General features: G+C 46.4%; 1 protein-coding gene across 1 annotated transcript; it reads left to right on the top strand.

Moving 5' to 3' along the window:
- Window positions 1-1,636: 1,636 nt before the first annotated feature.
- Window positions 1,637-21,646, top strand: LOC116838081 (5-hydroxytryptamine receptor 7-like). The gene is made up of 3 exons (XM_032803077.2): window positions 1,637-1,759; window positions 2,650-3,221; window positions 19,271-21,646. Exons 2-3 carry the CDS (start codon window positions 2,713-2,715, stop codon window positions 20,040-20,042), a joined length of 1,281 nt encoding a protein of 426 aa, XP_032658968.1. The 5' UTR covers window positions 1,637-1,759; window positions 2,650-2,712; the 3' UTR covers window positions 20,043-21,646.
- Window positions 21,647-23,743: the final 2,097 nt, after the last annotated feature.

Below are 23,743 nucleotides of genomic sequence, written 5' to 3'. Positions count from 1 at the left end.
CCTTTCCTCAGAGGTCAGGTCTTCTAAAACTTTTCTCATTTTTCTTGCTCTGCTCCGGACTCACTCCAGTTTATCAACATTTTTCCTCGAGTGTGGCACTCAGAACTGGACACAGTCCTCCAGCTGTGGCCTCGCCAGTGCCGATTACCTTCTATGTCTTGCATACAACATTCCTGTTAACACACCCCAGATTATTAGCCTTTTTCATGGCTGCATCACATTGTTGAGTCTCAGTCAATCCGTGGTCCACTGTAACTCCCAGATCCTTAGCAGTATTACAACCTCCCCAATTATTCCCGATGCTGGGGTTGTGCATTTGCTTTTTCCTTCCTAAGGAATTTTGGTGCAGAGGTCATGTTTTCAAGGTAAGTGCAAATTTTAATAAAATCTGTGATCCCCGCAGGAGCAGCTCCCGTGGGCCCGGAGCCCTGCTCCAAGCATCACAACCTAGCACCTGGGTCGCAACGCCACTCGAGCTTGGCGTGTCCGCCTCTCCATAGATGTGGGCTTTCCCTCCACTCCTCTGCCATGAGGTTTGCGTGACAAAATCACAGCCTTAATTATTACATAACACACAAATAGTGAAGCATACCTAGAAAAGGACAAACAGGTTTTAACCTGCACCTTCAGTGAGACGCTGTGTCAATCAGAGCTGCCTGAACTTATTTTCATTTACCTAAACTGGCTTCTGCTTGATCTGCAGTGACTTCCCAGTAGTGATGCTCCCCCACAGAACAGCTAATACTGTCGCACTGAATGTAAGTCTGCTCTTTTAGTAGAGCTGTGTTGGGTTTTTTTTTAAAAAAAAGACATCAAACCCTTCTGAGCCTCCAGCCTTGCTTCTGATTAGATGTCTGCCAGCGGCTTCACTTAACAGACATACGCTGTGCTCCCTGGGGCAATTTTAGTAAAAGCTTTTCCTTTCACAGTCAAAGAAGCTACTATTCCTTACGTCCATTGCTTCTTTTACCTTGCTCCTCTTTGCAGCCCCTCCCCACACCCTGCAGGCTTAGAGGTCAAGAAGGGGCTAAAGAGCATCCTTAGATATCATCATCCTCATGCGATGACTGTGTCTCTCCCTAGCCTCAGCTAAACTCGCAGCAAACCCAGCGGATCAGGGCTCCGCCTGTGCAAGCCTTTCTCCTGCTGCCCACTCTCTTCAGATCCCAACTGCCCCTAGCTCCCCCAGGCCTGGCTCTTGCAGAGGAACCTATGCTGGGCTTCAAAGCAAGGCACTTTTCTTGGCGTGTTTAAGGAGGGCTGAGGTGGGGAAAGGGAAGAGAGCCTCCCACCTCCCCCTCGCATAGCTGGGAAGGCACCGGCAAGAGGGGGATTTTTTTTTTTTTTTGGCAAGATCCCCCTCCCTGTACAATGTCTTCCCCTGCTGGGGGGTCCAAGAGGAGGCTGGTAGCGCAGGGGGCGTGGTGAGGGGGGAGGAGTTTAAGCACCACCCCAGAAGTGCTCTGCCGGGCTGTGAAATTGACACGTCCCCTCGGCTCACCAGCCGCCGCTGGGGCTGGCTCTGGGGCGCGTGGCGGGTTTCTCGGGGGGCTGGAGAGCACGGGGAGGGGCGGCGGGGGCTGCTGCTGAGCGGCGCTCCAGGGTCCCTCGCCCTGCCCGGGGAGGGAGGCTGGGACCAGCCGGGCTGCCAAGCAAGGAGCCGGGGGGACCTGGCAGGCTGCTCTAGCGAGCGTCCGGCGCCGTGGCTGGAAGATGTCCCTGGCAGGGGGGCGCAGCAGGCTGGTCTCCCTCCGCAGAGGTAAACCGCTGGGGCGGGGGGTTGCAAGCTTCACCTGGGGCTGGCTCTATAAGGGGGGAAGGAGGAGGTCTCCCTCCTGGACCCCGGCCCGATCGCAGGGACTGCTCGGCTCAAGCCAAGTCCCCAGGGTTAGCCGGGGCGGGGGGTGTTAACCGGCCGAGGGGGTGGTTACCCTCTGGAAAGCAGAGGGAAAGTCAGTAAGTGAGCAGAGGTGCGCGGCAGCTGATGCAAAGCGCTGTGTGTTTGCATAGAGCGCATAGGACTTTGCGTGTGTGAGAGAGAGAGAGAGAGAAGAGAGAGATGCGATTTAATCAATCTCCCTCTGTGTAGCACATGGGATTTAATCTGTGTGTGCGTGTGTGTGTTAGTGCATAAGTACTTTTCATATATTTGTATACACACACACACACACACACACACACACACACACTGTGTGTTGGGTGCAGTGTCTTTTAGAAACACATTCGAATGCCATAAACTGACCTATGGAGTAAGAGGTTGACAATTATGCAGCCTTTGCATAGTAAATGGTAAGGTTTCTATTTGTTGTTAATTTAGCATTAACAACAAGGAGTCCTTGTGGCACCTTAGAGACTAACAAATGTATTTGGGTATAAGCTTTGGTGGGCTACAGCCCACTTCATCGGATAGAAAATACAGAAGGAAGATAGATATACAGAGTATGTGAAAAGATGGGGGTTTCCTTTAACAATTTCACAGTTTAGCATTGTTAACTCCCCTGGAGGATAACCTTTTCCAAAGCAGAGGATGACTTGGGCTCCCAAGTCCCATTGCAAGTCATTAATCAATACTAGCGAACGTTACGGATTTAGGGGCAAAGGAGAGATTTTTTTAAAAAATCATGTGGAATAAAATGCTGTGCTTTGTAGGTGTTGCCCGTGAGAGCTGTGGGAGAAAATTTGGGTTGCTCCTCCTTGCCATGAACCGAAAGAATGATGCTGAGGGTCATCCCCAATCAGATGCAGGAGCAGCGTCCTCTCTTTGTGGAAAATACGGAGCACAAGTATCCCACTCCGAAGTCACTCCCAGATCCATCCATGACTGAGGGACCCTCTGCTCCAGTTGAGCCAGACCTGCTGTCCTCCAACCTAACCAACTCTACAGACTGTGGAGAGGAGATCCTGCTCTATGGGGACACTGAGAAAATAGTGATTGGGACAGTGCTCTCCATCATCACCTTACTGACCATCGCTGGCAACGCCTTGGTCATCATCTCGGTGTGCATTGTCAAGAAGCTGCGGCAGCCCTCCAACTACCTGGTGATCTCCTTGGCAGCGGCCGACCTCTCCGTCGCCTTCGCGGTCATGCCCTTCGTGATCATTACGGATCTGGTGGGAGGGGAGTGGCTGTTTGGGAAGGTGTTTTGCAATGTGTTCATCGCCATGGATGTTATGTGCTGCACCGCCTCCATCATGACCTTGTGTGTCATCAGCGTGGACAGGTAAGGATGCCCTGGCACCCCTATATGTAGTCATGCCAGCAGTGGGTAGCTGAAGGGTGCTCTACAAGCACTGAGAATCTGTGTCAAGGTGGGTAAGTGTTGCCATCTCCATCCTACAGCTGGGGAAACTGAGGCACAGAGAGGCTAAGTCACTTGCTCAAGAGGAATCAATGGGGGAAAGGACCACGGTCTTCTGCTGCTAGCCTCCTCCCAGGTAGCTCCCTAAAAGTGGGAGAGCCATTGGCACCGCAACCATGGCCCCACCTCCTGTGCTGCCCCTTCTCCCCGAGCCTCGTGCTGACCCAGCCCTGGGCCCCACCCTCACACCACCTCTTCCCCCCCCAAGGCCCCACCCCCAATCACTCCTTTCTGCCCCCACGCCCGTTGCTTGCCCTTATGGCAGGTAAAAAGTGGGAGGGTATAACCGTCCCAGTTTTAAAAGTGATGGGGACAAGACCGCAGCCCCATCCCATTCTGGCCCCCCTGCCGCTGCCTCTATCCAAAGGACAAGAGTCAATTAACCTCTGTGCCCTAGTCAGATCAGGTGTGGAATAGTGTAAAAAAGCAGAAAGTTAATTGAAAATCTAGATGCTGCATTTGAGTTGAGTTTTTTCCTCAGCAAATAAGCAACAACATATATTCTAAAAGGCCTTTTTGAATATTAGCTGGCCACTCATGCTAATTTACGATTGTACCTGACTAACCAGTTTTGCTCAGCATTTCTAACACAGCAAACTGCCCTTATTTTAAAAACAAAATGACTCGAAAAGCATTGTTATAAATTGAAATCTTCATTAGTCCCAGCTTCAGTGTGTAAGTGTTGGGTTTTTGTGTGTGAAAAAGCCAATTAAGGGAAACACATTAAAATACAGAAGCCCACATTGAAGAAGGAAAAAAATCCATATCAAGGGTGTGAAAAAATAAAAAGCAATAGTGGAATATATGAATTTTTGCTTTTCAGGGATTATCAACAAGTATGGTAGATCAAATGAAACAGAATTGCCTTTAAAACACACGCACTCTCTCTCTTTCATTAAATAAAGTGGACAAAATGGAATTTGAAAAATGTGTTTTTTAAAGCAACCATTGCAAGGAGCAGTAGAGATCAAGATGTGAAAGTGAAAAAGAACAGACCTCTTACTAAAATTAACAGCAATTGATTGCATCCATTAATTATGACCATCTGGGACAAACTCACGGGTGGCGTAGGCAGGCACGAATCCAGAGCAAGCAATGAATGTTTGGAATTTGGCCTGCCCTCTTCCATCACTGATATATGAGCAGACACAGGATTTCAGGGAAATGTGGATTAATCTGGCCAGAAAGCGTTTAAACCCAGAAAATGCAACAGGGCCAAATCCTGAGAAGGGCTGAGTGCCTGCAACAGCCATTGAAGTCAATAAGGAAGCAGTTGCTCAGGATTTGGGCAATGGTGATTATAGAGCAGATTGTGAGTTGCATCTGAGGTCTCAGCACGGCTCGAGTGTAGAGGGTGAAAGGTGCTCGTCCTATCCATAGTGTAAAATAGAGCAACCTCAGGACTACTCTAAATTACATTGGTTGTCAGTGGCCCTGAGGGGCCATTCTCACAATTAGGTTCTCTTATGCACCAGCAGTCCCCTAGTTATTGTCCCTTTCTCAGAACTACTCTCTGCACAGGTGTGGGGGGAGAGTGGGAAGTTGGTAAATGAGTTGCTGCAGCAGCTCTGCATCGCCTACGCAACTGGGAACAAGCTTTACCTATGTCATGGATGACGCAAAGCTGTCGTAATGCAGGGCAGCACCAGGCCCTGTGATCCATCCATTGAGAAACTCTTGATGCCAAAATCAGTTGGTAAAAACAACCCACCCACCCGTTTCCCTCCAGTCCTGTGCCTCACCCCCCCAAATACATCCTCTCTTTCATCCTCTGCAAAAGTCAACAGCTGAGTCTCCTGGTATGGACTGAAATGAATCACTCATCTAGCCTTGATTGCTCTTTCCCTCATGCGGGGTAGGGAGCTGTGTTTTAGAACAAGAGAGTAGAAGAGAAGAAATAGCAGGTTGCTGATTTGGAGGCTGAAATACTAGGTGATGTTCTACATGATTTCCATGCTTCCTTCAGGCAGTTCCATGCTTTCAGGCAGTTCAGCTCGGTGGCTGAGTAAAGAGCTGTGACAGTCACATGCTGCAGTTGAGCTAAGCTCCCTTGCCTCCCTCCTCCGAATGCTTAATCAGACGTACTGTACCATTAAGTTGCTGCCTGTTCACGATTATACTCCCCACCCCATCGCTGCTAATTTGTAAATCACTGGATTTGGGAAATACAGAGTGAAGTGTAGGGGGCTAACGAACCAGGAAGCAATTCAAGGGGGGAAAAACACACCAGGGGTTTAAATTATAACTGGAATGAGCTGCTCACCAGAGAATTGTATTCCTGTGAATAAGCCTCCCGCAGACGTGTATAACAACAGGTGTGAGTCTCACTGCCCATGTGCCAGTGGGGTTTGTAGTAAGGTCTATTTCATTATATCCATGAAACATAATTTTAATACATCTATGAACAAAGTAACAGCCACCTGTGGGTGTGTGTGTCAAATGCTCCTTCTCTCCTCTGACTACCCTCATAACTGTTTGATAGCTTCGTCAGTTTCATCCTGAGCTCCACTGCGTGCAGGAATTGGGTGGGAGAGGGAAGATGTTGGTTACTTTTCCAGGCTCGGCCGATGTGAGTCTCCAAAACGCATCGCTGCTCGCCGCAGAGAGTGCAGATGTTCCCAAGTTGATTGTGCGTCTCCCTGGGCTCCCCCTTGGTGGTGCGGCTTGAATGTGCTTATAGGCTCTGCTAGGATCCTTTGCCTCGGCTCCTTCTAGATGGGGGCTGGGGGTGGGAATACGTGATGGTGGAGAATACATGGTGGTGTTTCCCAAATGCCACCCGCTGGTGACACCAAAGTGAGATGTCGCTCACTGTATCTGGCTCAGAGAATTGTGGCCTGCCCAATCCGTCTCTGTGAGGGGTTAACCGGGAAGTGCGGCGATGGCACTGTTAACTATTTCATCCCTCACGTAAGAAAGGAGTGGGAGGGTCAGAGACTTGCACCATTCTTATGTCATTGGGCTTCTGAGTTAATCCCATATGAATAGGGCAGTTCACACCTTCCCGATCTATTGCACCAGGCTCTCTGCAGGCTCAGGTAGACCTTTCTGCATCACTTAGCCTTGCAAATGGGAACCAAGTGTTTCTTTTCAACCATAACAGCTAGAGACTTCCTTCTTGTTTTAGATGACAAATAAATTAGCAATATCAGGGAGGTGCTGGTGTACTGTATCATTGAGTACCACTGGATCTGACTTCTCTCTTTGAGTGCCTTTAGTTTAAAATAACTGTGCCCGGTGCTCACTCACATACCATTGAAGGCTTGTACCCTAGTGGCTTGATTTCCAGGAACTGCTCAATTAGGCTACTTTAGCTCCTGCGGAAATGGTCAGCAATTCCCTTGGCAGCCTCCTTCCATCTGTAGGTTGCCTTCTCTTTACAGATTATTTCATTAGCAATGAAGAGCAGCTGGTTTCGGTGGATCATGTCCACTGGGACCCATCTGACTTCTCTCTTGTGTTCTGGCTTCTCCTGGAGCTCTCTTGTTCACTAACTAGATCTATGCTGCTTTCCGTGATGGGGCATGTCTGTGAAGGTCCATGAATGGGCTATTTGGTTCAGATCCAACTCTCTAGTATCTACAGAAATTCTTCAGTTCCAGTCCTAAATGCTGTGTTGCTGTGCACTGTTAGTCAGCTGCCCCACTCCTCCAAAGAGGTGGCTGCATTTCATGGATACATATAAGCTAACAAAAACATGCAAAGGACTTTCAGATCCTTCAAGATGGAATGTGCTACAAAAATATAGGGTGGTATTATTGATTACTAATGCATACTTTTTTTTCAAAAAGCCTCTTGTGTGCAGCTGGTGGAAATTTCTGTCCTGAAATTCTTTTTTTTTTTATGGAATATGTTTTTTTCATTCAAACAGACTTTTCTTCAGGAAATGTCTATTTCCATTAAATTTGAGGAGTAGGTGAGGTCATCATAAAACCCAAGAACCTGCAAAACCATGCATCTGAAGAAGTGAGGTTTTTACTCATGAAAGCTTATGCCCAAATAAATCTGTCTTGGTCTTTAAGGTGCCACCAGACTCCTTGTTTTTGCAAATGTTTTGGTTGCCAAAAAAACTAAAAAGAGTTTTGGCTTTTGGGATCTTAGACAAAAACTTGGTGGGGGGGGGATCTGTTTTTTTACAAAAACATTTTTTTTTCTCCAAAATTTTCATGGTGGGGAGGAAAAAAACCCTATTTCCCAGCCTGCTTTCCTTTCAGGGTGTCCAGCGATTCTCGCTGTGAAAAAGAAAATCCCTGAGAGAGACGACATCTGAAACAGCTGCTTCCTGGGATTCCCTGTTACTTCTCCCCCTGCTCTCACTCCTCTCAGAGTTCAGAGGCTCCCTCTCTCCAGGTGGGCCTCTGTAGCTATTACAAAAAGTCAGAACATCTGTAGCAAACTGAGGGGCAATCTGGCTGTTTCTTAGTAATGGCTCAGAACAGCCTTGCTAATTTCAACATCTGTCTGCATCCCCCCAGAAATCGCAGCCTAATAATGTTAGCAATTAAGATAGGATGTTTTTTGTGGCTGTGATTCCTAGGACAGTACCGATGACTTTTAGGCTATTTTGACTAAAAAGTCATGTTGTTTAGCACCCCAGCCTGCCCTGTGCTGATCAAGCCTTCTCCGTGGGAGGCGGGGTGGTCTTGTGGTGAAAGAGCTAGCCTGGGGTTCAATTCACTATCCTTTATGATCTGGGACAAGTCACTTTAATTGCTCAGTGCCTCAGTTTCCCCATCAGTAAGACAGAATTAACATCACTTCCCTACCTATCAGGAGTGCTCTGAGGAAACAAACATTAATGTCTATGAGGTGCTCAGATATGGTATGGTAATAGAGGCCATATAAGTACCTGCATAAAAGAAACTTTACAAATTTGTTTCTCTATATGTTCAGTCTCCAGGCATATGACCTGGTCTTTTAAATAGCTTTAAATCCTCAGTTAAATATTAAGTGGCTGTAATATAAAGGATACTTAACCTTAACTCTGACCCAAACATTTACAAATACTTTCCACATATACACCACTAATACATGTATATCTCAGACTAGGGAATCAGTGATGCATATGTTGAAAGAATTCCAAAGTATGTTTTGTAGGCAGACTCCAGTCTGTTCCTGAAATAGACAAGGTGAATTTTTACAAAATAAGACTCTTAATGAAGCGCTGGTTTCAATTTTAGCTCTGGAGTTTGAGACCCAGTGCCCCCACAACATGCACTGTTAATAAATACATAAGGGCTTTTACTTCAAATACTCAATGGCTTTTCCTGCTTGCATCACATTGCTAAATAAGCCTTTAGAATTATATCGACTTTTATTAAAGGAAAGAAATAGCTTTTTTTGGAGGGGGTAAAAAAGAGAAACAAATTACCCCTTTTATTGGCCAGCAACAATATAAGCCAGACACTTGGGAATTTGGGACACTAAGGCCAGGTCTACACGACGAGATAAAATCGATTTTAGATACGCAATTTCAGCTACGAGAATAGCGTAGCTGAAATCGAATATCTAAAATCGATTTACTCACCCGTCTTCACTGCGCGGGATCGATGTCCGTGGCTCGCCATGTCGAATCCGGAACTCCGTTCGTCTTAGTGGAGTTCCGGAATCGATCTAAGCGCGCTCTGGGATCGATATATCGCGTCTAGATGAGACGAGATATATCGATCCCCGAGCAATCGATTTTAACGTGCCGATACGATGCGTCGTCTAGACGTGGCCTAAGGACTGAATGTGAAATTCGCTCCTGTGCAGAGACACAGCCAAGGCATGTGTGATGAGTGCTGTCCACCACTCTGCACCCCTTTAAACAGTGCCTAGGCCTCGTTCTGACCCTCATTTCAAATTGTGGAAATCCCCTGCAATGCATACAGACTCATGAGCATATATGTAAAGGCATCAACGACAATCTTGAATATGTCTGGATTTTCCTCCACACATATACATGACGTGATAGGTTGAATGGGTAGTAACACCTCTAGGCTTTGTCTACTCTTGTGGTGGCGCGTAGGCTATGTGTAGCTACACACAGCGGGGAAAGGCTCTGGCACTGGGATGCTACACGGCTAAAAATAGCAGTGTAGAGGTGCTGCTTGGGCATGTAGAGAGGTGGACAGGGAATGTATGTTTATACTCTGCTCACCTAAGCAATGCCTCGCTGTCTACAGTGCTAGGGAGGGATAGCTCAGTGGCTTGAGCGTTGGCCTGCTAAACCCAGGGTTGTGAGTTCAGTCTTTGAGGGGGCCACTTAAGGATCTGGGGCAAAAATCTGTCTGGGGATTGGTCCTGCTTTGAGCAGTGGGTTGGACTAGATGACCTTGTGAGGTCCCTCCAGGGCCGGTGCAACCATTTAGGCGGTAGCCTAGGGCGCCAAGATTTGGGGGCGCTAAAAAGCGGCGCCCCCCCCAAATTTTTTAAATGGTTGCAGCGGCCGCTGCGTAGTCTGAGCTGCCGGCGGCAGCAGCTGCCTGCAGCCCGGCAGCTTAGGGCGCCCCCGGGAGCGCGCCCGCATAGCCCAGCCGGCAGCTTAGCGCGCCCCCGGGGGTCAGCGCGCAGCCGCCGGCAGCCCAGGGCGCCCTGGGTCAGGAAGCCGCCGGCAGCGGGGCGCCCGGCAACCAGGGCGGCTCCCCCGGGGCGCTCAGGTCAGAGCCGCCGCACCGCAGTCCGGCAGCCCGGGGCGCTCCCGGGTCAGGAGCCGCCGCGCGGTCCGGCAGCCCGGGGCGCTCCCGGGTCAGGAGCCGGCAGCCGCTATTCTGGAACAACCCGGGGCGCCCCCCCCCGGGGTCAGGGAGCCGCGAGACCCGCACGGGGGGCGGCGAAATGTCACGGCGCCTAGGGCGTCAGAAATCCTAGCGCCGGCCCTGGGTCCCTCCCAACCTTAATATTCTATGATTCTTTCTAGACCCTTGCTAGCTGGACGTCCATGGCTTGTACTCTGTACACCATGGTAAGTGTAGACCTATCTAAAATTAAGGCTACCTGGGGCTCAAGGGATAGACAAAGGGGAAACTAAGGCATAGTGGGGAAGTGGTTTGCTCAGGATCACCTAGCAGGCTAATGGTAGAGCTGGGACTAAACCCCAGTCTTTTGACTCCTAGTTCAGCATACTAGCTACTAGACCAGTGGTTCTCAAACTTTTTTTCCCCGCAGACCACTTGAAAATTGCTGAGGGTCTCAGCGGACCACTTCATGATCTTTCCAAGTGTTCTTTGTACCATTAACCAACTATTGTAAAGCACTTTGGATAAAAGCACTATACAGAAAAAACCTTAATAATAATAAACTTTTTTGTTCTACAAATAAAAGCACACAACTCATATTTTCATATCAGTACTTTTACCTTTCTAATGCGATGGATGTGCCCTCTCCCCGCCACCGTGGCAGCCCCAGAGCTGGGGCTGGGAGGAGGCGGGTGTCTCCCCTTGTCACAGAAGCCAGAGAGCTGAGGCCGGGAAGGAGGGCCGTCTGTCCCCGGGAGCCACAGCCCTGCAGCCAGGGCCATCACCCATACGCAAAGTACGTACGCAGCTGCGTAGGGCACCAGGAAATTGGGAGCCCCAAGTTTTACTTTATTTATAGGCATTTAAGAGAATGTGTGAGAGAGAAGGAATAAGTGATGCTGGGGGAAAACAGGACAGGCAACAAAGGCTTCTGTTTTGCCTGAAGATACTAATTATTGCACCTCATTGTTATGCAGATTGCTATCGACCTGACTAATGCAGTCTGAACAGTAACTTGGGAAGGCAATCATCCCCGGAGAAGCCTGCTGCTTAGACAATACCTGAGGCCTGCGCACACTGGGGAGGGGTTCAAAGTAAGATATGCCACTTCAGCTACGTCGAAGTATCTTAGTTCAACTTACCTGGCAGTCCTCATGGCAGCGAGTCGACTGCCATGGCTCCCCCCGTCAACTCCACTTATTTCTCCTGCCGAGGTGGAGTATGGGCATTGATTCAGGGATCGATTTATCGCATCCAGATGAGACACGATAAAGCAATCCCCAATACATCAAATGCTACCCGCCAATCTGACGGGTAGTATAGACGTACCCTGAGAGACTGGTGTAGGTGGATTCATAGACCCAAAGGCCAGAAAGGACTGTTGTGATTATCTGGTCAGACCTGTATAACACATGCCATAGATCTTACCCAAAATAATTCCTAGAGCAGAGATATTAGAAAAAACACCCTATCTTGATTTAAAAATGGTCAGGGATGGATAATCCACCACAAGTGCGGTAAATTATTCCAGTGATTAATTACTCTCACTGTTAAAAATTTACACCTTATTTCTGGTCTGAACATGTCTAGCTTCAACTGCCAGCCATTGGATCATGTTATGCCATTTTCAGATAGATTTAAGAGATCTTTATTAAATATTTGTTCCCCACATAGGTGCTTATAGACTGTAATCAAGTCACTCCTTAACCTTCCCTTTGTTAAGCTAAATAGATCGAGCTCCTTGAGTCTATGACCTTAAGACATGTTTTCTAAACCTTTAATCATTCTTATGGCTCTTCTCTGAACCCTCTCCAATGTATCAACATCCTTTTTGAATTGTGGACACTACAGCTGGATAGGGTATTCCAGGAGCGGTCACCAAATACAGAGGAAAAAGAACCTCTCTACTCCTATTCGAGATTCCCCTGTTTATGCACCCAAGGATTTCATTCGCCTTTCTGACCACAGCGTTGCACTGGGAGCTCATGTTCAGCTGATCACCCACTATGAGCTTCCAAATCTTTTTCAAAGTCACTGTTTCCCAGGATAGAGTCCCTTGTTATGTAAGTATGGCCTATATTTTTGTTCCTAGATGTATACGTTTACATTTAGCCATATTAAAACACTTATTGATCGCTCTGCATTAGTGATCTGTCCTCTTCATTATTTACCAATCCCCGATTTTTGTGCCATCTGGAAACTTTATCAGTGATTTATTTAGTTTTCTTATAGGTCACTTATCAAAATGTTAAATAGCATAGGGGCAAGAACCGATCCCTGTGGGACCCTACTAGAAACATACCTACTTGATGGTTCCCCATTTAAAATTACATTTTGAGATCTATCAGTTAGCTAGTTTTTAATCCATTTAATATGTGCCATATTACTTTTATATTTTCTAGTTTTTTAATCAAAATGTCATGTGATATCAAGTCAAATGCTTTAAATACATAACATTAACACTATTACCTTTATCAACCCAATTTGTAATCTCATCAGAAAAAGATATCATGTTAGTTTGACAGAAGCTATTGTCCATAAACTCATGTTTATTGGCCTCAATTAAATTACTCTCCTTTAATTCTTTATTAGCCAAGTCCCATAACAGCTGTTCCATTATCTTGCCTGGGATCAATGTCAGACTGACAGGCCTTTAATTACCTGAGTCACCCCATTTACCCTTTTAAAATATTGTCACAACATTAGCTATTTTCTTCAAGTCTTCTGCAACTTTCTCACTGTTCCAAGACTTAATGAAAATCAGTATTAATGATCCAGCAAGCTCCTCGGCCAGCTCTTTTAGAACTCTTGGATGTAAGTTATCCAGTCCTGCTGGTTTGAAAATATCTGGCTTTAGTAGCTTCTATTTAACATCTTCCTGAGATACTAGTGAAAAGCAGCAAAGAATCCTGTGGCACCTTATAGACTAACAGACGTTTTGGAGCATGAGCTTTCGTGGGTGAATACCCAAATCATCAGATGCATCTGACGAAGTGGGTATTCAGCCACGAAAGCTCATGCTCCAAAAGGTCTGTTAGTCTATAAGATGCCACAGGACTCTTTGCTGCTTTTACAGATCAGACTAACATGGCTACCGCTCTGATAGTGAAAAGGAAAGAGTGTTATCATCATCATATGATGAGAGTACATCATCTTTCTTCCCCTTCCTCCCCCTTCAGTTGGCTCTGTTCCTTCCCTCCAGTGAAGGGTCACAGGGGAAAGTCTTTGAATGTGGCTCACCCATTCTCCAGCCAAGACAGCTCTTTGTCATTGCATTATGTCATGCAGAGGCTGAGGGAGTTATAGGCTGTGGTGCCATCAGCAGTCTAATAGCACTCAGCTCTGAATCTCTCTTGAGTCAGAGACAAAGAGAGCTGCTTTCCCAGATCCTCGCCAGGGCTGTGTCTACACTTGAACCCTGGCAGCAGCTGCACTGCTGTTGCGAATCCATATGGCAGCTCACTACCATGAGGTGTTCTCCCATCGCTGTAGTTAGTCCACCTCTGTGAGAGGTAGTAGCTGTCTACGCTGAGGGTTAACTCCATCGCCCAGGGGTATGGATTTTTCACACCCCTGAGCGATGTAGCTGAGTCAACTTAAGTTTTTAGAGTAGATCTGGCCTGGGATAGGGGAATGGACGAAAGCAAACAGACTGAATCTCAGCACAGACCAGGTTGAGGTGATGCCAGTGGTTACAATGCTATTTCTGTTGACATTGGGTTGTGCTCACTGGTTCTCAGTGAATCTCTTGCTAGAGCTCCCAGATTCTCAAGTAGCAGTGGTGGGCATCTGCAATTTGCTAGGTGGTTGTGACTATTGCTGGCTGAAAAAATAATTCCATTATCAAGAAAAAATTCCAAAGAAATTAACACTTTCATTTTGGGTTGAAATATTTTCTTTGTGGACTTTTGAGTTTATTTAAAAGGTTTTCTTGGGTATGGGGGAGGAGGGCTTGTTTTTCCCCCATGTTCTATCACTTCCCCCCCTCCCCTTTTTATTTCCGTGCTGCACTGGAAAAGGAAGAAATGTGAAGCCCCACAAACTTTATGAACAACACCAAAAAATTTTTATTTAAAATGTTGCAGTCAAACCCCCCTAAAATTTCACCCACTGTGAAAATTCTTTACAGACATTTTCCTTCTGGTGGGAAAAAACATTGTTCATCAAAAGATCTTTTCAGTGAAATTTTTTTCTCCTGCTTTAGTGATGCCTTTTCCCCTCAGGCGGAGAGTTTGCCAAGATTGACAAAAGGCGCACCATCTATTTAGTGTATCAAAGAGAAGGTTAAGAGGTGACCTCATCTCAAGCTATGAATATATACACAGCAAAGAGCCGTCTGACTGCAGATAGCTCTTTAATCTAACAGAAAAAGGCATAATAAGAGCCAGTGGCTGGAAACTGAAGTTAGACAAATACAGACTAGAAATAAGATTCACATTTTTAACAGTGATGGGTAATTATCTGCTGGAACAACATACCTAGGGATTTGGTGGGTTCTCCATCATGTGACTTCTTTAAGTTGAAACTGGATGTCTTTCTAAAAAATCTGCTATAGCTCCAACAGAAGTTATGGGCTTGATGCAGAAATTATTGGGTGAGGCCAGTGGCCTGTGTTATGCAAAAGGGTTGGCCTAGATGATAATTGTGGTCCCTTCAGCCCTTTAAACCTATGAATTCATCAATTACCCAGGCCGCTGGGAGCTCCCAGTTGGAACGTCTAGAATATGACTCACATGGGGATACCACAAGGAAGCTCCCTATTGCATAGAACAGAGTTACCTGATTAGCCAGCAAGTATTGGCTTGCTTGATGCATATAGCACCAGTCCTCTGTGGGGTGCTCTTGCTTCAACTGTGTTTCTGGGCACAATTTAAGATGTTGACATAGATCCATAGAACCGCTAAAAGTTTTGGTTCCTTAGAGAATGCAGGCTAAGTTGAGAGGTGAGTGGTTAGGTGGTAGATGTTTCACATAGGTATGTGGGGGCAGGGGCTAAAAGGTGGTGTAAAATAAAGGGCTTGTTTACACTACCGGTCGGATTGACGGGCAGCGATCAGTCCAGCAGGGGTCAACTTATCGTATCTAGTATAGACGTAAAAAATCAACCACCGATTGCTCTAGCATCGACTGCGATACTCCAACTCAATGAGAAGCATAAGGGGAATTGATGGGAGAGCGTCTCCCGTCGACACACCACAGTGAAGACAACGTGGTAAGTAGATCTAAGTATGTCAACTTCAGCTATGTTATTCAGATAGCTGAAACTGCATAACTTAGGTTGATCCACCACCACCCCCACCATAGTGTAGACCAGCCCATGTAGGAAAGGCTATTTAATCCTGCACTTTCTTCCACCATCCTATTAATAGCATTTTCTGCCCCACCTCTTTTTTTCAATCCCTTGGCATATAAATCTCACCAGACTATCTTACATTCACTTGCCAGATGTGGGCCTGCCCCTCTGTGACGGGTTGGATCACGGAAACCCCCTTGGGACTGCCCCTTGGGACTGCCAAGACTACCTCTGAGCCTGTTTTCCCTGCCAGCTTGGGACTCCAGCACCTTGCTCTGATTGAGCCTGCTGCAAACACAGATCTAAGGCTGAACCACCTCCCGCACAAGCTGCAGGCTTAATGAAAACAGCTTAAAAAGTAGTCCTGTCTCCAGCACTCAGATACCTAGCTCCCAATGGGGTCCAAACCCCAAAGAAATCCGTTTTACCCTGTATAAAGCTTATACAGGGTAAGCTCATAAATTGTTCACCCTCTATAACATTGATAGAGAGAGATGCACAGCTGTTCCCCTAGGTATTAATACGTACTCTTGGTTAATAAGTAAAAAGTGATTTTGTTAAATACAAAAGGTAGGATTTATGTAGTCCCAAGTAATAATAGACAGAACAAAGTGAATTACCAAGCAAAATAAAATAAAACACACAAGTCTAAACCTAATACAATAAAAAACTATATGCAGGTAAATCTCACCCTTAGAGATGTTCCAATAAGCTTCTTAGATAGACTAGCCTCCTTTTAGTCTGGGCCCAGCAATCACTCACACCCTTGTAGTTAGTTCTTTGTTCCAGTTTCTTTCAGGCATCCTTTGGGGTGGAGAGGGTATCTTCTGAGCCAGCTGAAGACAAAATGGAGGGGTTCCAGGGGGTTAAATAGACTTTTTCTTGTGGATGGAAACCCCTTTTCCTCTCCTATGCAAAATCCAGGTCCAAGATGGAGTTTTGGAGTCACATGGGCAAGTTACATGTCCATGCATGACTCAGTTCCCTACAGGCCGTTGCCAGATTCCCAGGAAAGCTCAGATGTCGATTGGCGTCTCTCAAAGTCCACTGTTAGCTTAAGTGTTTCTCGATTGGGCACTTACTGCGAATAATCTTTTCTCAAGGAGCTGACCATCTGCTTCACTGAGGCTACTTAAAATCAAACAAGTATGCAGCCAATATTCATAACTTTGAATATACAAATGATGTATGCATACAAATAGGATGAATATATCCAGTAGATCATAACCTTTGCAGAGATATGTTACATGGCATATCTAGCATAAAACATATTCCAGTATGTCATATTTACACTCATAAGCATATTTCTATAAAGCATTATGGGGTGCAACATCACACACCCCTCCCCTGCACTGTGTTTAGAGTTGAGAGCTGGGGCGCTTTTGCCAGTCGTCTGTAGATTTGAACTTTGGGGGCCTGAAGGGATCTTAGCTCTGGAGATCTCTTCCATTGTGGGTTAGGCAAAGCCTGAGGGCTCAATTCTGCTCTCCGTGACACATGGGTGCAATGCCGTAGGGTATGTCTACACTATGAAATTAGGATGAATTTATAGAAGTCGATTTTTTAGAAATCGATTTTATAAAGTTGATTGTGTGTGTCCCCACTTAATACCATTAAGACCATTAACTCAGTGGAGTGCGTCCACAGTACTGAGGCTAGCATCAACTTCCAGAGCGTTGCACTGTGGGTAGCTATCCCACAGTTCCTGCAGTCTCTGCCACCCATTAGAATTCTGGGTTGAGATCCCAGTGCCTGATGGGTCAAAAGCATTGTCACGGGTGGTTCTGGGTACATGTTGTCAGACCCCCCTCCCTCTTTCCGTTCCACCGTGAAAGCAATGGCAAACAATCATTTCTCACCTTCTTTCCTGGGTTACCCATGTAGACTCCATACCATGGCAAGCAAGGAGCCCACTCAGCTCACCTCACCGTATGTCTCCGGAGTGCTGGCAGATGTGGTACTGCATTGCTACACAGCAGCAGCTCATTGCCTTGTGGCAGCAGACAGTGCATTATGATTGGTAGCCATCATTGTCATCTCCTGGGTGCTTTTTGAGCCATCCTCAGTGAGGTCGATCAAGGGCGCCTGGGCAGACATGGATGCTCCTGGCAGACCTCATGAGGTCTGTCAGGGGTGCCTGGACATAAATGGGAGTGACTCCAGGTCATTCTCTTTTTAAGTTTAGTCTCCTGGAGATTCAGCCCTGCCTGCAGTCGTACTGCACCGTCTTCTGGCGAGCAGCCAGGAGATGACGATGGCTAGCAGTCGTACTGCACGGTCTGCTGCCAGCCTAAGATGTATAAGAGAGATGGAGTGGATAAAAACAAGAAAGAGACCAGATTTGTTTTGTATTCATTTGCTCCCCGCTCCCTCCCTCCTTGAAATAAACAGCCGACAATCATTTTGATGAGGTCTGTCAGGACACCTTGAAAAGTTTAATGGAGATTCAGTCCTGCCTGGAATAGTTGGGGGAGAGACAGCTCAATGGTTGAGTGTTGGCCTACTAAATCCAGGGTTGTGAGTTCAATCCTTAAGGAGGCCATTCTTTGTGACAGTTGTGTGTGTTTCTCCTTGATGCAAACCCACCCTCTTTGTTGATTTAATTCCCTGTAAGCCATGTAGTCAGTCAACCCTCTCTTGGCACTGTTGCAGGTACCTATTATAGTCTCTGTCCTTCACGCCCTTGGAGATTTTTTGAAATGTTTGGGCATTTCATTCTTGGAACGGAGTTCTGATAGCACAGATTCCTCTTCCCATACAGTGATCAGATCCTGTACCTCCCGTTCGGTCCATGCTGGAGCACTTTGCTATTCTGACCCTCCATCATGGTCACCTCTGCTGATGAGATCTGCACTCACCTGCAGATTGCCATGCTGGTCAAACAAGAAATGAGATTCAAGAGTTCATGGGCCTTTCCCTTTCTACCTGGCCAGTGCATCTGAGTTGAGAGTCCTGTCCAGAGCAGTCACAATGGAGCACTCTGGGATAGCTCCCGGAGGCCAATACCGTTGAATTGCGACCACACTACCTCACACTACACCAAATTCAACCCAGCAAGGTCGATATCAGCGCTAATCCCCTTGTCGGGGGAGGAGTACAATTTTAAGAGCTCTTTAAGTCGAAAAAAACTGCTTTGTCATGTGGATGGGTGCAGGGTTAAATCGATGTAAAGCTGCTAAATTTGACTGAAACTTGTAGTGTAGACCAGGGTGTTGACTTCACTTAGCATTATTCCTGATTTACATTGCTGTAATGAAAGAGCAGAATTTGGCCCTGAGTCTGATGACTTTCTAGTCATTTTTTACTTGGGTTTTTGCCTGCTGGGGTGATTAGATGGTCTGAATGGTTGTGATTAGAGCTGGTTGAAAATTGTCCAAGAAAAAAAGTTCAGTGGAAAATTGGGGTTTTGATTAAATGAAATTTTTTACAAAGTCTTGATTTCCAGCTGAGTCAGAAATCGAGCTACAGTTTCCATGATGCACCTTGTCAATGTGATTCCTATGTACATCATGGTGAATACTCTGGTGAAAGGTTGGAAGTGTAGTCCAACTAGGGAGCCTGGCCTATAGAGGAGAAGTGAGCGCACGAGACACCCAGACTACAACTCCCATGAGGTATTGCACTGGCATTTCTGAACTGACAGTTTGGGATTTGGGCTGAAATATTTTGATTTTTTTTTTCCCTGCAAAGCTGGAATTTTGCATGGAAAATCTCAACAAACATGGAAGAATTTTCCTTTTGAGGCAAAATATACCATAGGGGAGCAAAAAAACATTTTCCAACCAATTCTCGTTATGACTGAGATGACACTTACAATAGCATTTCTGTAAACGTATGACAACCTTCACCTTCCTGTGAACCGAAAAGCAAACCTGACCAGCTTTGAAACTGTTTTGCAGGTACTTGGGGATCACACGGCCGCTGACATACCCCGTGAGACAAAACGGGAAACTAATGGCCAAGATGGTGTTCATAGTTTGGCTTCTTTCTGCCTCCATAACTCTTCCTCCGCTCTTTGGCTGGGCCAAGAACGTCAACGTTGAAAGGGTCTGCCTCATCAGCCAGGACTTCGGATACACCGTCTACTCCACTGGGGTCGCCTTTTACATTCCCATGACAGTCATGCTCATCATGTACAGTCGGATCTACAAAGCCGCCAAGGTCAGCGCAGAGAAACACCGGTTCATGAACTTCCCCAGACACCAGGAGCAGGAGGGGGTGTATTGCATGGACGTCAGCGTCCGAGGCCATCACAGCTCCAAACGCAGCAAAGCAGTGGAGGAGTGTGCTACCTTGTCCAAACTGCTGAGGCAAGATCGAAAGAACATTTCCATCTTCAAAAGGGAGCAGAAAGCAGCCAGGACCCTTGGCATTATTGTGGGGGCCTTTACCTTTTGCTGGTTTCCCTTCTTCCTGATGTCCACAGCCCGGCCTTTCATTTGTGGCATCCAGTGCAGCTGCATGCCTCTGCGGCTGGAGCGGACTCTGCTGTGGCTGGGTTACACCAACTCCCTTATCAACCCCTTGATCTATGCTTTCTTCAACCGTGATCTAAGGACTACTTTTTGGAACCTTCTGCGGTGCAGGTACAGGAACATCAATAGGAGGCTGTCAGCAGCCAGCATGCACGAGGCCTTGAAAGTCACTGAAAGACATGAGGGCATCTTGTAAATCTTCAAGAAGGTCACATTCCTTAGCCTAATGCAAGTGCTGCGTGCCTAATTAAAGAACTCCTGCCCATCCATCTAGCCTACTGCAGGGTTCTTTTTTCAGTTGCCTGTCAGGCATGGCAAATATGTGCGTTTTTGTTTCTCCACCAGAGCTAACCATCGCCAAAATTGCACAAGTGCTTGTCGCCCAAGAGCTGCTCAAGCTTTGAGTAGCTGAGGGCCACACCTGCAGGAGAAGAGATCATAGCCCTTCCTTTTTTATCTTTGATAGGGAGAGGCAGCCCATGAAGACAGCAGTTCACGCCAGTGTGTGGTGCATGAGAAGGCAAATCAGGATCTCTTGGGTTCTCTTCCAAGCTCTGCCACTGACTGACTGTGTGACCTTGGGCCAGTCATTTATGGCTCCGTGCCTCTGTTTCCCAGTCTGTAAAAACAAGAATACTACTCACCTTCGTAAAAGGCTTTGAGATCTGCGGAGGGGGAAAGCACTATGGATCATCTCAGAGGCTGCATTTCCATAGCAAACAAGAGAGCAGCTATAGACTGCATTATAGATGTCAATGGAACGCATTGTAAGCCCTACACTTTGCATCCCTGCTTATAAACTGTTGCACCTGGCTTGGTTCCATTGTACACTCTCAAGCCAGTTCTCAGTTTGCATGGCAGGGAACCATACCAATGACCCTTTTCTGCAAGCCCTTGTTGTTACAATACCTGAAATCGGCATGCTTAAATATAACAATGCAAAACCTTGTTTAACAGCCTATTTATATCAGAGAAGTGAGGAGCAAGTAAAGACTGCTATATTTACTGGGATATATTATATAGTTCATTCACAGCCAAGTGATGTGTTTTCCTAATTTTGTGGCTAATTGATTAATCAAGGCAGTACATAAAGGCACGCTTTTGTCAACAAGACACAAAAATGTATTATTTCACTGGCTGCTATTCAGTGCTGCACTATAATGTACAGCAAACGGGAACAATATCATACTGAACAATGTGTCATTCTTTTCAAAAGTTTCTTTATTTCAATCTAGATTTTTTTTACGTATTAAGACTTTTGGTGCATTTTTTCCCACCCTTTGACGTAGCTCTGTTTGACTCTGATCCCAGACCTACTGAAGTCAATAGAAAGAACATCCACTGATTTCCGTGGGCTTTGGATCAGGTCCCCTTGTGAATTTAAAATTATTCCCGTCAAGGCTGAAGAAGAGATTGTACTAACACACGGGGGGGTCATGGGCTCTTCTTTCACAGGGATTTCCTTTAAGCCCTACAAAAAGGCAAGGCTGGAGTATGAAATAAAGGAGCTCCTATTACTTTGAGAGAGAGAAAATAATCTCAACAATTCCCGTAAGTCAAGATGAGTTTCCTTAAGGCTCATTGCCATCCTAGCCATTAAGTCAATGGACGTATAGTCAATGAACTTGATGGATCATTATAGCACATGATCTGCTCTGAACACGACAGGCATTCACAACTGGGCTTAGAGGGATCTTTCAAAAAGTACCTAGAAAATACAATGAATGATATCCTGGCCTGATTGAAATCAGTGGGAGTTTTTCACTGACCCGGGGGGGCAGAGTGTGAGTGTGAGTGAGAGAGAAGTCCTCCCCCACCCCGATATCAGCTCAAATTACCAGCCCCACACATTCCATGTCCAGCCTCCAGCATTGGCTGATAATTATTTAGACGCTGAAGGCTCCCAAAGTGGGCTAGTAAGCAGGCCCAGTCCCTGCCCCAAGAGCAAACAGTCCACAGTGACAAAGGTGGAAGAAGGGCAGAGGAGACATAATATATAAATGAAGCCATGTGGATATTGACGGGCAGGTGGCTAATTAGTTACATGTGTACGTTTCTTTTAACATCAGATGTACTGTGCTCCCCACTCATCAACCACTCTCCACAATTTGGCCCACTTATCTTTTTGCCCCCCTGGTCCCCCATGCATCCTTACATGTCTTACCCCTTCCCTCCAGCAGTTCACTCTCAAGATACATACCTGAAATAGCTACATAGATGACTTACTGATGTAAGATGTGAAAGTGCCCCTGTGAAGGGCACCAAAGGCAGGCCAAGATCCAGCTCTTCTGTAGCTGTTCTGGAGTTTTAAAAAGACAAGGGATCCTCTTTCATTCTAGAGCCACATGGTACATCATCTTGACCAGTGGTTCTCAAACTTTGTACTGGTGACCCCTTTCACATAGCAAACCTCTGAGTGCCACCTCCTCCCCCGCAAAATTAAAAACCCTTTTTTATACACCTCTACCTCAATATAACCACCCACCCCTCCCCGGAGCACTGCTTTACCGTGTTATATCCAAATTCGTGTTACATCAGGGTAGAGGTGTATATTTAACACTATTATAAATGCTGGAGGCAAAGCAGGGTTTGGGGTGGAGGCTGACAGCTCACAACCCCAATGTAATAACCTCATGATCCCCTGAGAGGTCCTGACCCCCAGTTTGAAAACCCCTGATCTTGACTGTTAAGCAGATGTGCTGGCTGGGTTGTGTGTTGGGTCCAGTGGTGTTTCATGGTACAGTAGGGTGTATAGTATAATATGTGGGTGTGGCCAGGCCCTCAGCCTAACTGTGTGCTTGGCTTAGAATATATGGTTGGGTAAAAACACAGCCTCACTCCAAGGTTTTACAATCTCATCCAGACAACAGTTCAATCCACACACACCCAATGCTATAATTTGGCAGCAAACTCCGAAGAGAAAAATAAATGTGATGTAACTGACTGTTGTTTTCTGTTCTGCTTTCCACCTGAATCTTTTGCGCACGTCGTATTTTCCTCACCTTACAAATCGTCTCTGAAAACATCTTGCTTTTGCCACGTTTCTTCCAGAGAGAGACAGGGCAAGAATTCATTAGGCTGGGGATTCTACATGGTCTCCACACTGACAGGAGTGGGAGGTATTCCCTTCATCGCTCTTCCCAGCACTTCCCATTTCACACCATTGATTCTAGGACATGAGGGATTTTAGAGAGGCAGAGTGGGCTGTGACTGCCCAGTCGGGAATTGGTTGCAATATCAGTGATGCCAACACACCAATTCTGGGAGAAAATAAAGAGTCATGGAATTTTCAGTGACCATAAATATTCAGGTTCCTGGTTTTGTGTCTTACCCCAGACATGACTCCATCAGCCAGTGAAGTGATGCAACAATTTTAACACAGAGTCCATTATTATTAGTTATTTTTATTATGATAGCACTAAGCAGTTCTAGTCATGGATCAGGCCTGTATTGGGCTAGGTGTGGTAAAAACCCAGAACAGATGGTCCCTGCCCCATCGAGCTCCTGAGAACAAGGAAATCACTGGTCAGCATGATAGTCAGCGGTCTCAGCACACCAGCAGCTTAATGCTCATCATTAAAAATATTGTCTTGGTCATGAGCCACTCCCTGATTCATTCACCCCTCAAAATCCATCAGTTCCAGACACTCCCCAGTCCATAAATCCTTGTCCCATGTAACCCCATCTCAAGCCATTTCCTCTTCTCCAGCACCTCCTGGGAGATCCTCTAGGGGTCAGCACAACCTGGCAGCAGTGCCCTCTGGTTATGGCATGGTGGGTCAGGTGTGACTCTCATCTCCTGTAGTGATGAGCTGAATGGGAATTCCCTTCTGCTCTAGAAGTCGGTTAGGATGACCAGATGTCCCAATTTTATAGGAACAGTCCTGATATTTGGGG

Source organism: Chelonoidis abingdonii, chromosome 5 (genome assembly GCF_003597395.2).
Source record: "Chelonoidis abingdonii isolate Lonesome George chromosome 5, CheloAbing_2.0, whole genome shotgun sequence".
Taxonomy (NCBI): Eukaryota; Metazoa; Chordata; order Testudines; family Testudinidae; genus Chelonoidis; species Chelonoidis abingdonii.
This window is presented reverse-complemented; position numbering and strand designations above follow the sequence as displayed.

What these genes read in the sequence shown, in the direction of transcription:
- LOC116838081 (XM_032803077.2), top strand. Translation starts at nt 2,713, where the DNA reads ATGATGCTGAGGGTCATCCCCAATCAGATGCAGGAGCAGCGTCCTCTC. An exon ending in TGTGTCATCAGCGTGGACAG is followed by an intron (nt 3,222 to 19,270) that starts GTAAGGATGCCC and finishes ACTGTTTTGCAG; the next exon opens with GTACTTGGGGATCACACGGC.